The sequence below is a fragment of the Theobroma cacao genome, chromosome 4, assembly GCF_000208745.1.
Source record: "Theobroma cacao cultivar B97-61/B2 chromosome 4, Criollo_cocoa_genome_V2, whole genome shotgun sequence".
NCBI classification, from domain to species: domain Eukaryota; kingdom Viridiplantae; phylum Streptophyta; class Magnoliopsida; order Malvales; family Malvaceae; genus Theobroma; species Theobroma cacao.
The window spans coordinates 29,752,285-29,768,949 of record NC_030853.1 but is presented as its reverse complement, the minus strand read 5'-3'; the positions used below and the strand labels follow the sequence as shown (position 1 = coordinate 29,768,949).

At 35.6% G+C, this 16,665-nt stretch overlaps 4 protein-coding genes and 1 pseudogene across 6 annotated transcripts; 2 read left to right on the top strand and 3 right to left on the bottom strand.

Moving 5' to 3' along the window:
- Window positions 1,386–2,195, top strand: LOC18603338 (putative F-box protein At4g22180). The gene has a single exon (XM_018119132.1). The coding sequence runs from the start codon at window positions 1,386–1,388 to the stop codon at window positions 2,193–2,195; it is 810 nt and encodes a 269-aa protein (XP_017974621.1).
- Window positions 3,664–6,057, bottom strand: LOC18603337 (MDIS1-interacting receptor like kinase 2). Its single transcript, XM_018119130.1, has 2 exons — window positions 4,293–6,057; window positions 3,664–4,114 (listed from the first exon to the last, which is right to left on the bottom strand). The coding sequence occupies exons 1-2, from the start codon at window positions 6,055–6,057 to the stop codon at window positions 3,762–3,764; spliced, it is 2,118 nt and encodes a 705-aa protein (XP_017974619.1). The 3' UTR covers window positions 3,664–3,761.
- On the bottom strand, window positions 6,095–6,667 carry LOC108661642 (MDIS1-interacting receptor like kinase 2-like). Its single transcript, XM_018119129.1, has one exon. It carries the CDS (start codon window positions 6,665–6,667, stop codon window positions 6,095–6,097), a length of 573 nt encoding a protein of 190 aa, XP_017974618.1.
- On the bottom strand, window positions 7,477–9,829 carry LOC18603336 (annotated as a pseudogene).
- Window positions 14,894–16,360, top strand: LOC18603333. 3 transcript variants are annotated; one of them, XM_018119291.1, is made up of 4 exons: window positions 14,894–15,286; window positions 15,365–15,419; window positions 16,027–16,113; window positions 16,193–16,360. In XM_018119291.1, the coding sequence occupies exons 1-4, from the start codon at window positions 14,943–14,945 to the stop codon at window positions 16,292–16,294; spliced, it is 588 nt and encodes a 195-aa protein (XP_017974780.1). In that variant the 5' UTR covers window positions 14,894–14,942; the 3' UTR covers window positions 16,295–16,360. The 3 variants fall into 3 exon arrangements, with proteins under 3 accessions (XP_017974780.1, XP_007035299.2, XP_017974779.1); XM_007035237.2 differs by having other exon boundaries at window positions 14,894–15,419; window positions 16,027–16,110; XM_018119290.1 differs by having other exon boundaries at window positions 14,894–15,419.

The window sequence follows — 16,665 nt, the reverse complement described above, 5'->3', positions numbered from 1 at the left end:
CTGCCAGTACATGACGTGCACCTTCTTTTTAATCTGGAGTTTGGAGTTTTAACTTTGTCTGAAGTCCAAAGAATGAGTCAAACTGAAACAGTGGTTGGGGTTTTTGTCTTGGTCTGACGTAAGTAATACCCGAAATTATTGCAGAGATTAATTGAGAAATTATTTCTTACATATATTAGTATATATTTAATTATTCTTTCCAGGAAATGGGTATCATACATAATTTATTGAGATAAATTTCTTTTGGATCATACATTTCATTAGTCAACTGATATTCCAATTTATTTTTAGATACTATATCTTAGTTTGTTAGATTTACCCTTGATTTAATGAGAAATATTTTAATAACAATTTTATATTGATAATTTACTTTTTTTTTATCTTTAAAACTAGAGAGGAGAGTACATTATCAATTTAATTCTGTAATTAATTGGATTAAAATTTATAAAAAACCCATTAATTAAAATTTTTTATTTATTGAACTATTAATTTCATTAATAGTTTCAAGATTAACAATAAATTAAAATCTCATAAGGTGTTGGTATATTTTTAAAACAAAAAATTATGTCAGAGAATGTGATATAGTGTGACTATTACATTCCCTAAAGAAGAGTGTTGTTGCTTTTTGGGTGGGCGCTGCCAATTTCTTTTTGAGCATCTTGGTTTATTTTTCAACTGTATATTTTCAAGCTCTTTCCAAGGAGTCTTTTATTATTCAAGCATAAGACTCTTCATGACTTCTACTATTAAGAAAATATCAATTTTTTTTAAAAAAAGTTGTGTCTTAACAAAGTAACATATTAAAAAAAATACTTCTATCCAAAAGTTATTAAACAATTAAAAAGATATCACAGTTTAAAATTTAGATATAAAAAATTATTTTTTCATATTATAGTTTAAAGATTATACTTTATAAAATAAATGATTATCTTTTTATAAGATAATTATTAAAATAATATCTTTATTCAAAAGTGTATCTTATAGAGTTGTCTTTTAAAATAAAAAGTATATTCTTAGAAAAAAACAATTACAAATTTATATAAGAGATTTACTATCAACCATTTTTAATATGCTAAAAACTAATAAAAAGAGTTAAAAAATCAGGAAAAATGTTATGATTTGATAATAGGCATAAACCCGACAACGGTTAAGTACAAAATTGGACATTAATAATCTCAAAGATAACTTCAAATTCTATTTAAAGATACATTTTGAATTTCTTGAAATAAAAATTTCATTAGTTTCAACATTTAATAATAATTTTGTTTATACGAGGTAATCTTATTCCTAGAAGTATTTGATGCAATTTTGCCTAGTTCATAAATTAATTAATTATTATTACTCCAATTTCAGAATTTAGCACTTTTTTTCATAATCTTCTTATAATGGCGTTCCAAGCTAATAGAATGGTAAGTATCGTCGATTGTTCTTCCACCAAGACGAGGAGGAGGAGGAAAAGTCATGATTCATCAACCCCTGTTGATCAGGTTCCTGCTGATATGCTGTGGTCTATCTTCAGTAGGCTCGATGTCATTGATATCATTCGAGCGAAACTTGTTTGTTCCTCTTGGAACTCACTTGGAGAAGAGCTTGTCCCAAGGACCCCCTGGCTTATGCTTCCTTCAAAAGAAGAAGTAGAAGGAAGATATGATGCTGATAACAATGCCTACAGTGGCTTATTGAAACTTGGGGAGAGTCAGGTTTGTAGCCCGAAAAAGATACCAAAGGAATTCAGGGAAAGTTGCTGCGTTGGATCATCGAACGGGTGGCTGATTTTCCTGGAGGAAAAAGCTATGCCGTTTCTATTCCACCCACTCAGGCGAGTGAAAATCCGACTTCCTTCATTATATGCTATGCTCGGTTTACAAAGAATGGAAAGAAAGGCGGATGGCGTATATGACATCTCATATTTTGAAGATTCTGAGGATTATTTTAGGCTAATAACTTGTCAACATAAAAAGCAACACCTACGAGAATATTTCATGCAGAAAGCAATCTTGACTGGAGAACCCGATTGCAACAATAAAAAGTATGGTGTGATCCTGTCGTGCAATCATGAAAAGATTGTATATCATGAAAGTGAAGACAGTTGCTGGACTGAACTACCTGACGCTAGGCATCCGCCCTACCAAGATATCATATGCCATGAAAACCATCTCTTAGCATTGGGAAACGGGAATAATATTGAAATATGAAATTTTCAAGGCGGTTTTATGAGGAAAATTATATATATTGAGCCTCCTTTTCCTGAGAAGTCACTCGCCAAAAGAAATTCCTTGGGAGATCTTTGTGCTAGCAGGTTATACTTGGTCGAATCATGTGGGGATATCCTGTTAAGTGTGAGGTTTATCGGCGAGTTTGTGGAATCGGATGGGACACTGATTAGTGAAGAAGATGCTTTGTATGGTATCGGCATACAGCCTAAGGTTTGTCCTTATAGAACATTTTTATTCCATGTTCATAAGTTGGATTTCATTGAGCTAAAATGGGTGGAGATGAACTCTTTGGACGATTGTGCTTTGTTCTTGGGTGGAAATCAGTCTGTTTCAGTTTCAGTTCAATCTTTTGCTAACTGTGAAAAGAACTCAATTTATTACACTGATGATTATTGGGATAGAATGACGGAAGATTACTCATATGGAGGTCACGATCTGGGCAAGTACAACCTGAATGATGGAAGTGTCAAGCCAATTTATGAATTCTCTTTAGATAATGTTCTGCCACCACCCTGTTGGATCATCCCAAACCCCAAGCCATGCTAGAGAAGCCTTACAGTCTGCTGCAACTTTCTGCCTTTCTTCTCGACAACAACTTTCTTAGATTATGATGGATGTTTTATGTTAAGAAAGGCTTTTGATGATGTATGTGAAAGATAAGCTCTTGCAGTGAATAATAGCTTCATTAAGAATGAATGTAGACTCCTGAGCTTCTATGTTGCTTATTTTGTTTTCTCCTGCTTTGAACTAAGCCTAAGGTAATTAAGGAAAGAAACTTCATAAGGCAGTCCAATTAGTTTGTTTTCTTTAACTGGTTTTGCAAAATCTTCAAATAATGATGTGGGACTTAAGACAAAAATAGTGTAACAAAATTGCAAGTCAAATTGGATGGCTTTATAGAAATATTTAAAATTTCTACTTAAATCTTATATATTTACCACAAAGACTAAGCTTAGAAGGGAAAAAAAATTGTGACTTTAAGTCAAATTGTGAATGTTTTAGAGGAGTTCTGGTTATAATATCAGCAATATTCCATTATATATGTAATGCATTCTTCATCTGAAAATTTGAATAGTCTTTATAATGCATAGTCCATATAGCATTAGTGATATCAATAGTTCTGAGGGAGATCGAGAGATTTTCTCCTCTAGAAGAGTAGGGTTATCATTACCAATCAAATAATGCTTTGACTAGAAGAAAGTCGGCTGATAGCCATTCAAGTTAGTGGTGGAAATGTTGCCCACATAGTGGACTAAACAGAAGAAGCCAAGAAGACCTATGTGATGGAGATTCAAGTCAATGGTGGAAAATTTTGCCAGGAATCTGGGTCATTCTTAATGCATCATCTGTCAATGAGTTTGCTTCTGCTTTGGTTTTTATCATTGTTTCCAATCCTAGGAAATTTTCTTTACATATTTACCGAAGCTTGAAAACATGTGAAGCACCAAAAAAGAAGCAGCTGGAGGTTTTAATTGGCTGCTGCATCATATATCAGACAACATTAAACAAATCAAAGAACTTGCTATCAAAGCACAGTACAGAACTTTAGAGTAGTTTTGCTAGTTTAATCATGTCTAGTGGATCCAACAAAGGTGGCTTTCGAGCTGAAAGCTGGTGAGAAACTTGTCGCATGGTTGGCCGAGCATGTGGACTGGTATGCAGGCAGGAAAATGCTAACTTTACAGTGAAGACTACTTCCTCTGCTACCTGGTCTATTGGAGGTGGAAGCCGATGATCCAATAAGTCCTTGAGTGAAATTCGGTGGGTGGTGATTGATGTTGGCAGTGAGAGAGACAATAACAGATCTTCTGGATGCTTTCCCATTATGATTTCCAATGTCAACACCCCATAGCTATAAACATCACATTTTTCATTTGCTTCCATTCCATAAGCTAGCTCTGCAATGTAAAGATTTCTTTTCGTTTTAGAACATTCAAAGGAATTGCTAATTTGTGAAAGAATTGAAGAGGTCTTATCCTGAGAGCGTAAATTGACTGATAAACCAAGGCTCAATCATGCTTTATTATCTTTAGCATTTTAACAATAATTTAAAAACTAGGATGGTAGAAAATGTACCTGGAGCAAAGTATCCAACAGTGCCGGCAAATGAAGTCGACTTGGATGAATCAGGATTTAAAATCCTAGCAGTTCCAAAGTCTGAAACGTGAGCTTCGTACTCTGAATCCAACAAAATGTTGTTGCTCGATATGTCTCTATGAATTACAGGAGGAAGACATTCATGATGCATATAAGTTAAAGCGTTTGCCACAGCTTTTACAACTTGTATCCTCTTATTCCAGTCTAACTCCCTTGCTTTTGCTTCACTTTTAAGTATCTTTGCCAAGCTTCCCCCTTCAAGATACTCATAAACCAAAAATGAGTATTTAGCATGAGAACAAAAACCATAAAGCTTGACAATGTTTCGGTGCTTTACTTCTGTCAATGCATTGACCTCATTGCTGAAAGATTTGAGATTGGCCACTTCATCATCATCTAATTCATGAAGCTTCTTCACAGCAACAACTTGTCCTGTTGGAAGCTTAGCTCTGTAAACACTTCCAGACCCACCTTTTCCAATGCAGTATTTGGAGTTGAAGTCCTCTGTTGCTTGAATGATGCATTCGTGCATCAATTTCCCATCAAAGCCCCATATGCCGAAACAAATTTCCTTTTCCTGTTCTCTTGTTTCAATCATATTCTTTGCTCTGCGCGACCGAGTAAAGAGCGTTGCAGCAATGATGAACAAAAGGATTAAAGTAGCCAAAAGAGGGGCTACAATTGAAATCAAAACTTTTTTGCTGAGTTTCCCCTTGGATTTTTTTACCATGGTGCGGCAGGTCTCTATAGCGGTTGTGTTGCCACACAAGCCTTTGTTATGTTCAAGTGCTTCTGCTGGTGCTCTACTGAAGGCTTTATTGCTAGGGAGAGGACCTGCCAACTTATTGTAGGATACATCAACAGTTGTCAAGCTCAACATCTCATCAAAGGTGGTGGGAATATAGCCGGAGAGCTGATTGTGGGAAAGATTTAAGTTTTCCAGGCTGGTTAGCAATCCAAGTTCTGATGGTATTTCTCCTGTAAGCAAATTGAGGCTAAGATCAAGATTCTGGAGAGAGCCTAGACGACCAATGTGGAAGGGTATCTTTCCAGTGAACCTGTTATTGCTCAAATTCAGGTACAGTAGTTTTGAAAATTGTCCTAATTGTCCAGGAATTGAACCACTTAATCTGTTTGCTGCAAGGTTAAGTGTTGCTAAATCAGACAGAAACCCAAGCTCTGTAGGAACACTGCCTAAAAGTTTATTATCATTCAGTTCGAGAGTGAACAACAATGCCAAGCCACCTAGCTCCTTTGGGATCCTCCCTGCTAGTTGATTTGCCGATAGGTCAAGAATCTGTAGGTTGGTCGCTTTGGCAAGCTCAGCAGGTATTGGACCAACGATCTTATTGTTGGAAATCCTGAAGCTTGTCAGCTTATGACTCAGGCCCCAGTTTCGCAAAAGCTCACCAACGAACTTATTGTAACTCAAATCAATATAGTTCAAGTTTGGGTATACGCCAAAAACCTCTGATATGTTTCCTATGAGTTGATTCTCTTCAAAACGAACTCTAACAAGTCTGCTGCAGTTTTTCAAGTCTTTCGGGATAGGACCTACAAAATGGTTTGTGTGCACGGATAGTCTTTCGAGTAAGCCACCAGAGCATATACGATCTGGTGGGTAGCCAGACAGCCTGTTAGTTCCCATTAACAATATCTTCATTGATGTAAGGTTGCTAATTTCTGCAGGAAGTTGACCACTGAGGTTGTTCATCGGCAGTTTTAGATCAGTAAGGGATGCCATCCTTCCTACCTCTTTAGGGATGTGACCAGTCAAGTGATTAAGTGACAAAGTGCAATCCAGTGAGCTTGGTCAAGTTCCCAATTGTGGGTGGAATTGATCCGGAAAGTTGATTGATATTAAGGTAAAGTATGTTCAAGTTGGCTAAGTTTCCTACGGACTCTGGGATAAAACCATTGAGATTGTTTGCTGATAAATCAAGGTAAGACAGTTCAGAGAGATTACTGATATGGGTAGGAATGGTTCCATAAAGTGAGTTGTTACTAAGGTCCAGGCTAAGAAGGTTAGGGAAGGATATGAAATTAAAATTCTGGAGCGTACCTTTTAATTGGCTGCTTGTAAGGTTTATATGGATGATGCTACCAAATTTATCACAAGTGATTCCGAACCATCTGTCACAAGGAGGAGTAGCATTGCTTGGAGAAAGGTCCCAGGAAGAAAGTAGATCAGAGGATGATTTGTCAAGGCTGTCTTTCCATTTGAGAAGAGCCCCTAGTTCTTGTCCATTTTCACTATTGGCCAAAGAAGCAAAAACAGCTACACTTGAAGAGGAAAGTAGGGCAATGACAAATAACAAAACTTTGAGTTTAACAATCTGGATGAACGATGCCATGACTTTGGCAGCAGAGATTAATCAGAAGCAATGAGAAATATTGAATAGCCCTCTTTCTCATCAGTCTTTTGTATCTATGTTTTGACTTACTACATGACAATTAGCCTGATTTTTCTAAAATGCGGATGCCCCTTGGAAGGGTATAGGAAAGAAATAGTTTGAAAATTAGATCTGGTTGGACTGCATATCTTTTCTATGTGCAATGGGCCTTTCTCTTGACAAGAAGACTTTCCTTAAGGATTGAGTATGCAATTAGAAAAAGATTGGTTTGGTGAACTATGAAAAAGACTTAGTGGTGTCTAATCAGACTCGTAGGCACAGAAGGCAAGACTTGCTTCAGCTTTCCCACAAGCTAATTATCTATTTGTTGTCAATGCATCCAGCAATCCAGCCAAACATTTTATGTTTCTTTGTTTTCGACTTTTTTGTCCTGTGGAAAAAGAGACTAGAAACTCTGTTCCACACTATATTTGAGCATTTCAGTCATTGTTAGCAGAGATTGGTAGACAATCATGACTGGTCATGAAGCCAGTGTTGAGTTCAGAACAGCATTAACTCTGATGAGCATATTCGTTCTATTGATCCGATGTCTGGTTTAAACTAATCTCAGATCTCCAATTAGTTATAGTAATATTTGTAATAACCCGATTAGCAAACCTTTCTCATTAAGAAAGGAAAGATCCCTTCTTGGTCATGGTCAATTTCGAGACAATATGGAGGGAATCTTCTTCCTTGTTCCATGGGTAGTGTTCACTTTGCTAACATATTCATTATTTAAGTAGAATGCACGTCTTCTTGGGGTTTACAGATCAGAAAGTAGGCTCTCTCCAAGGGGAGAATAAATCAAATTATTCATTAGGTGCACCTGCATATGATATCCCCTGGTGAGTTCCCAGTGGATTCCAGTATTATTGCCAAACTTTGTGTAAGACACAAGGCACAACCTCAAACAAAGAACAAGTAATTACTCAAAACGACAAAACCATTGTATCTATACTAGATGTCACCAGTATTTCCATAACCCAGAGCAAAACTTACACGAAAGTTTTACATGTCAATCATAAACAACAAGTTTCTTGTATTCTTCACCAGCTATGGCTAATCCCATGACCTGCTGAGGGTTCACAATCCCCCCTTCCTCCAAGAACAGAGTCAGTAGATTCTTGGAAAACCCACTCACCAGTGCTACTCCATTCTGCATAGCAACCACTGGAGTTGAAGATGAGTTTCGCAAATTCCAAAAAACAATCTCCGGCACCCTGCTGTACCCAGACTCACTATACTTCCTCTGTATAACTTCATAATCCGTCTCCCACTCCTTCTGCAGTAAGGCCTTTCGATTATTCTTCCACTCCTCCAAACGCGCCTGCATTTTCATCTGATTCTCCCCCCAATAGTTCTCATCATTCTCTGAATCTTCATCACTGTCCATTTGCTCCCAATATTTGCTACCATTCCCAGTAGCTGCATCAAATTCCATATCACTGAAAACAAATATCCTCTTTATTAGTTGATCTTCACTGAGCTTTCCTTCCACTGCAACTGATAATATCTGATCAAAGACTTTCTGAAAATCTGTGTTAGCACCCCAGTCCATATCCCTCACAAACTGAGTTTTGTCTTTGAGAGTATCTCCCTGAATCAAGTGAAGCTCTGGATTCGCACTGAAAGTAATCACTTTTCCCTTCCAAGGCTCCTCACTGAGCTCAGAAACCAGCAGACCAAGAGCCACAGAAACCTCCATTGGTATCCCTTCCATACTCCCGGAAACATCACAAACTGCAATACAATTTGTCAACTTCCCCTTCTTTGCAAGATCTCCTACCATTCTAGACCACTGTAGCTCGGCCACTTCCCCACCATCTTTATCATTCAATGACCCAATGATTTCATGGGGAAGCAACGCTCCTGCAGCAATCTTTGCCTTCCCAGTCTTCACCTTCACAAGATACTCTTGAAACCTCTCATTATCATGCTTCGCAAACAACTCCTTGTAATTCTTCATTGCCACAGATGCCACCCTATTGTAAGGAAGCAAGTTCCATTCATTTGCACTCATATAAACCTCCGGCAACTCAAGTGCCTTATGCAATGGAACAAGCACTTGTTTCCTCAGTCTATCCCTTACCCTATACGCATAATGCCCTTCCTCTAATCCCTTGTACTCTTTCTCACTCTCACGCGGGAAAACTCTCCGGGCAATCCCCTCACATATCAAAGTAGCCTTATCATAAGACGAATCAATCGAAGGACACCATTTCGCAGCCAAACTTAACTTTAACAATTTCCCGTCATTCAAATTCTAAATGTCAGATTTCAAGTACTCAGCGAACAATTCAGCAACACAATCAAACAAAAACCGATAGTTAGAATCAAAGTTATACTTATCTAAAGCCCTTTGCGCTTTTGCTTTCTCCCTCTCTTTCCTCATAATCCTAGCTTTCTCTTTGTCAATTCCACTACCCATTTCCTCCACAGTTCCTAAAACCCCATCGATTTCTTTATCTGAAATCTCTTCTTTTCCATCACTTTCTTGCTTGAATCTTCTCGAAGGCTTACTTTTCTTCGAAAATCTTTTCCATCCTCTTTTTCTATCCTTGAATTCCTTTTTCTGGATCTTTCTCGATTCAGGTCCTTCCAGGATCCGGTAAAGAATCTCTGGGAAATCCTTAAAATACCCAAATTCAGCAATAGACTTAAGATTAAAAGCAAGGGTTTTGGGATGATTACTATAAAGCCAAATCGCCGCCGTGTAAAACCCTTCTTTATCAGATTTCCCCGTCCCTCTTACACCCCTGAGATTACAAATCAATTTTAGAGTGGTTAAAGCATCGTGTGCCCAAGCCAATTCCAGCCGTTGGATTAACTGGTCAGACGGCGAATCAGGAACCACGTGAAAGAAAAAGTCCAAACAGGGATTACCGGATGAAAGAAAAGTTGGAGAAAAATTTTCCGTTCTTCCCCTGGGTGGTTCTCCGGTGAGTTTGAGGTCTGCGGCTTGAGTAGTCAGAGATTGCACGATAGGGTCGCTGCTGGTGGTGGTGTTTGTGGTGGAGGAGGGGTTTAACGTTGGTTCAACGGTGTGTATCTCCGGCGGGCCATGAAGTTGAGCGATGGATGTCATATTGTACTTGAAGTGTAAAAATGATATGCTTTGGAATATAAAGCACGAAAGAACGAAAGAATCAAAGCTACTTGGACACCAAGTTTTGGGTTAAATGCTTAAAATGGGTTAAACATTTGGAATTTTTTTAATTAAGGTAAAATATTTTAATTGTAATAATTAAAATGCAAAACATTTTTGATTTTTTAAAGATTAAATTGATAAGGGGATCACTGGTAATAGAAAATCATGTAAATTGATTATATGACAATTAACTTGAAAATAATTATCACACGTCATATTGAAAATATAATTGTTACATTTTATTGTTGAAGACAATATTATTACTCGTCATGTAGTTGTTAGTTGAAAATTTAATTGTTACACATCATATTAAAAAATTTTATTGTTATATGTCATGATAAAAAAATTATTACATGTCATGTTATATTGAAAAATGTTAATATTCACGTCATACACGTGTCTTATACACATCAAACATCTCTCACTTTAGTCTTTATTTGTAAGAAATAGAAAAAAATTTAACCATTAATTGTTATAATTAAAATATTTGATCCTAAATTGACAAAAATAAAAAATTTTGATCTTAAATTGAACATTTAGTCCCAAATTTGTGATTATGAGGTTAATTACAAATCAATTTGCAATAACCATGGTAAAATATATTCATCCAAGGTTGATAAAAACCAAAGACAGTAACAATAATAAACTAAAACAACAAAACCCCCAAAATGAAGTCAATGAAGTTGAGGACCAAAAAAGTTTAAATTTCCCATGGAAGCAGCAGATTCATGTCTCTGTATATTGTGCATCAAGAACAATCAAAATTGGCGACTTATCACCTCAGAAACAAGGTTGGTAGAATGGCCTGACAATTGATCTATCATTAAAGTTGTATATGCCGCAATCAGAATGGCCAAGTTCCTTTGCTTATAGCCTATTATCACCAGGAAAGTAAATCGAGTTCTCTCTGCATTCTGGAATATTGTGGCCTGCAATGGAAATGGAGTGGTTCCCACCTAAAAACAGCACATTGGTGTCTAAAAGACACCATATCAACCCAGATTTTCTGATCCTTAAAAACTTGGTATAGCCATGTCTCATTGGAATTCGGATTTCGCCCCTTTGCTGTCTTGTAATACCTTACAACAAGTAAAAGATAACCTGATGTCCCCACTATGTAACATGGGAAGTCTGAATAAACTTTCGATGGGGTGACAGATTTTCTGGGGCCAGGGGGCTTCCATTTCCATTGTTTGACAAGAAGAGACCCGAGCTTCAAGGAGATACTGGTTTACCCCTGTAAAGGGGGTTCTTGTGATAGGGAGAGGAAGTGTTGCAAACAAGTAAAAGGATGTGCTAGAGGAGGCAGAGAGGAAGATTGAAGCAGTTCCTGAAGTACTAAGTGCTGTGACAGGTGGAAGACAATAAGAAAAGAATTAAAGAGACTTAGAGAGTACAAGATAATTAGAGAGAGAATTTAGAGAGAGAAGCTCTCAAGTTGAGAATGTGTTAGCTTGGAGAGGGAAAGAAGAGAGTCCTTTCAAATGAATTGTGAGGCTCTATATATAGTGTTAAAAGTGACGGTTACATAAGAATAGGCTTTAATGCGCCTAATGAATGACATTATTATGAAGAATATTAATGTAAGTAACCGTTACTGTAATTGAATGTAGTAAGACTTGTTCTCAAGTAATGGTAATAGAAAAGAGGTGTACAAGAATAGGTACGAGAGAAGAAGCTATATGAGAATAGGTACAAGAGAAAAAGCTGTACATGAATAGGTATACGAGAACAAGGTAAGAGGGTGAAACCCTTGTACTTCAGGAAAGGGTTAAGAGGAACACCTCTTAACTACCTCCATATCTCAGCCACCAAGCCAAACTCTCTAGAACATCCCAAGATGAAAGTAACCCATGAACCCTGTCACTTATTCTGAGTCACTTTCACTGTCATCCAAGTGAAACGGTTATTCTATTCAAAGTGGTTGTTCTACTTGTATTAGTTATTCTATATGGAGTAATACTTTACTTTTTCTAATTGTTCTGCTTTAAGTAATACTTCACTTATTCTGCGTGAAGTAGCGCTTCACTTGTTCTGCGTGAAGTAGCGCTTCACTTGTTCTGCGTGAAGTAACGCTTCACTTGTTCTAGTTATTCTGCGTGAAGTAACACTTCACTTGTTCTGGTTGTTCTCTATATAATATTATGTTGTAACATAATTCTTTAGAGTAACAGTATTAACCAAAATCTAGTTCTTTAGAGTAACAGTATTAACCAAAATCTAGTATCTACAACCCCATAGCTTATTACATCAAACTGACCCTTTATAGAAGATGACATCATTGTAGTCGTTGACTTGAAGCCATTACAACTTGGTTTTATACACTTGTCATCTCCAAGAACACAGAAAGCGAGCATGCCCTTTTCTGTAACCACCAATGTACATTAGTTAAGACTCCAATGTTTTCATTAATGAGAGCTGGTCAGGAAGACAACACTGCTTTACCAATGGATTTAGCAGGCGGCTCATGTCCTGGTAAATTTTCAGCCAATGCCAGCCGACATGCAACTTGGGTATAATTGACTGCACATCAATTTTGTTATTCTTAAAAACAATTTTAAAACTATATATGAAAGAGTAGGCCAAGGCCAAGATATTTTTCAACTATGGCACAACTTGGTAAAGAGAAAAAACAAAAGAAACAGCATGTGACAACCAGTCTATATAGTGGACAATGTCCATGCACATATTCTTCCCAAAAGTGAAATGCTGTTTTTCTTATTTAATTCTTGCTGGTCCGACAATAATAATATCCACATAATATGATAATCGGTTATATAATGCTGCAAACCATGCTCCTGCCTATGTAGACTTTACATTTATATATGGAATATTGCTGATATTATAACCAGAACTCCTCTAAAACATCCACAATTTGACTCAAATTCTCAATATTTCCATCTACGCTTAGTCTTTGTGGTAAGAATATAGGATTTAAGTCGAAATTTTAGATATTTCTCTAAAACCAACTAATTTGACATGCGATTTTGTTACACTACTTTTCTCTTCTAATCTAAGCCTCAACAATATAGATGCTTTTCATCGGCTGTTGTCATTTGTACAAGAACTTAATATATAATTTGCAATACTTTAATCTTGCTTAATAGCAATACTGTGAAAAAACAGTAACCCCAGATCATGATTTTGCAAAACCAATTAAACAACACAAACTAAAAGCAGAGGAAATAGAATAAGCAAAATAAAAGCTGAAGAGTCTACATTATTATTAATGAAGCTATTATTCACTACAAGAGCTCATCTATCACATACATCATCAGAAGCCTTTCTTAACATAAAGGACGCATAATAAACTAAGACAGTTCTTGTCGAGAAGAAAAGTAGTTGCTGCAGGCTGTAAGGCTTCTCTAGCATGGCTTGGGGTTGGGGATGATCCAACAGCGTGGTGGCAGAATATTTTCTAACGAGAATTCATAAATTAGCTTGACACTTCCATCTTCTAGGTTGTGTATGCCCATATCGTTATTTCAATATGAAACCACCTTGAAAATTCGATATTTCAATATGATTCCCCTTACCCAATGCAAAGAGATGATTTTCATGGCATATGATATCTTGGCAAGGTGGATGCCTAGCGTTAGGTACTTCAGTCCAGCAACTCTCTTTACTTTCATGATATGCAATCTTTGCATTATCACACAACAGGATCACACCGTACTTTTTGTTGTTGCAATCGGGTTCTCCTGCCAGGATTGCTTTCTGTATGATATATGCTCGTAGCTGTTGCTTATTATATTGAAAAGTTATTAGCCTTAAATTATCCTAAGAGTCGTCAATACATGGATTTTTAAACAAGTTCAAGTAATTATCAAGTAGTAGATATGTATTAAAGTTCGGATTAGAGTAATAAATTTAAAAAATATTTGAGTAGTTATAGGGTTCGGGTACCTCAAAATTAGCAAGTACCCTACCCGTTGACATCCCTAGCTCAAACTGAATTTACTATGTCATGGGAGTCTTTTGCGACCTAAAGAAGAGACTTGAAATGACATTACGATTGTGAGGCTAATAAATTTGTTTTAAAAAAATATTGTACTTACTTGATTAGATTGATATGAAAAATATCTTAATGAAAAAGTGAAAATAAAAAGTAGATATATTTTTTTAATTTATCATTAAATTCTTTTCATTTATTTTATATATAAAATAAAATTTTCCATCCACTAGTCCACCTTTTGAAATTGAAGATTTATTTGACACAAATATAACATCAAATATAGATATAACCCTTTAAAATTAAATTAACATTTATTTTTTTTATTGTAATCTTAGAATCATTTAAATTGATACTTATACACACAATTTGGTAAATGTCTATATTGTGGAATAAGTCCTTGTATATGTTTTTCTTTGAAAGTGAAAATTATTGTCGGTCGAGATACAAGATTGGAAGGAATCTATCGACTTGCAATTTATTTCATAATGTTGTTTCTACCTAGTATTGGTCATCGTTATATAATGTTTGTGATAATATTGTAGTGATGACAAACTTTCCAGAAACTTGGGTGTGCTTTGCGTCACCTATACGTTCAATTTACAATACTCCAATGACTTAGGATACCAGTTGTGTGCCCACAAGGGACTCAAATTACACACCATGCTCCAAGAAATTGCACTCGCCCCTTGACAAAAGAGTCTACAAGTTGGTTGACTTGAACGGGCATTGATTGCTTGGAAATTGTCCAAGCAATTTCCATGCATGAACCACCATCCCTAATTTATGTCATGCAAACATCTATCATTGTCTGACTACCATTCATTTTCCCCTCTTACTTAATAAACATACATCCAAGTTGGTAAAAGAAAAAGAAATGAAAACTACTTATACCCTTAAAAACGTCCATATATATGTTTTTTTCAGAAAGTATATTTTGGAAACTGTCCACGCACACGTTTTTTCTTGCCGGTCCAATGCGGGAAATGAGCAACTCCATTGACTTGCAATTTTGCGTAGTATCATGATGGTTATATAATGTTGCTGCCTCCATAATATCAAAATAAACCATTTGTCTTTGCTCAAATTGAAATTATTCAGAAAAAAAAAAAATTCATCCAAGCTTCGATAGAGAGATGGACAAATTGCGCCAAATTGCTAATGCCTACTATGAGCTTGCCCCCAAAAATATTCAGAAGGAGGCTCAAAAGTTTTTCAATGAAATTGACTTCAATGGTGATGGGCATATAGAGCTCGAAGAATTCCTGGAATTCATGAAGCAAAAACCATGTGACGCTTATAGGAGTTCTAATTTGTTCAAGGAGCTTTGCGCAGGAAATGATGCCAAGAAATTGGGGTTCATGGACGTCATGACTCTCTACTATATAGTTCAAAGTGGAAGGCCATTTTGCAATGGTTGTGATGAATTTATCAAAGATATCTACTTTTGTTGCGTGGAATGCTTCCACAGCTCGACCAAGTATTGCCTTTGCCTTCAATGTTACAAGGCTAAGAAATATAGAAGTCACCCTCATCGTCAATTTTTGGATAACTTCAGTTTGCTTGAAGCCAATAGGAGAACTGCATTAAATGGCGTAAAATTCCCAAATCAGGTTCGTCGGTACTAACTCGTAACCAAACTGAGAAAATTCTTCGTTGATACAATTGTCAAGCTTGCTATACCTTTCTCCTTGGCTAATATTTTCTAGATAAAAAAGTATTCACAAAGTGTTAATAGAAAAAAAAAATCATAAAGTGTCATATAAAAAAAATTAAAATCATAAGAGATAAAAGGTGAAATTTATCTTTTTTTAAATTAATAATATATCTCATGTCTACATTCTACAACAAAGCCAAAGAAGGTAGTACTGCAACTCTTGTTTTACTTGCATATATGACTGTATGTATATATAATATATCAAACAAATAGAATATATTATTATCAGCAATATATCCTCTGATTTCAATATTAAATTTACAAGCAATATTTTTTTTACTTTATTAAAATTTTATAATATTCGTATAGTTTAAAATCTACATGTTTGTGATAATATAATCACTGTTGAAATTAAGAAGGACAAAACTCGTAATCCATGTATTTGTAAAATTTAAAAACTCAATCACCAAATTTTATATCATAATAATCCAAAAATTTTATATATTTGATCCTTGATTCAAGTTTTAATTTTCCATTATTATCATGTACACATTCTTTCTCAGGGTTCATCTCTGCGTATGTATGATGTGGAAGACGATGGAGAAAACTCTGGTGCAATTGTTCCGGTAGTGCTCAATAAAATTAAGGTAGTACGTGCTGCTGCTTTTTCTTTTAATTAATTTATATCCTTGCACTTCATAGCAATAATGACAATCCTCCCTCCTGTAGAAGAAGAAACGGGAGAAGATCAAGGCCGCGCTCAAAAGCTTTGAGAAAGCACCTCATGCTGGAGGCGCTGTCGAGACAATACCAGTGTGTCGCATTCAGTGAAACGCAAGGCCGGCTTTAGGATTAAGTCATCAAAGTCTTTGCTTTAGGCTTCATAATTTTATAATGTTATATAATATAATTATTTATATTAAAAAGTTTAAAATTAAAAATAATTAATAAAATATTTCTTAAATTAAATATTTATTTTCTTTCACTTCCTATCTCTTATTAATTTTTAATTATTTATCTTATTTCTTTATTTATGTAAAAGTCAAAATAATTAATAAAATTACATATTCTCTCACTTTTTCAATTATATGCTTAATAGTTTTTTATTTTTTATCACTTCTCAATTCACATAATACTAATAATTCTCAATAAATATAATATATTTTTAATGATCTCCAACTAATAATAATTTTTTTTAATTT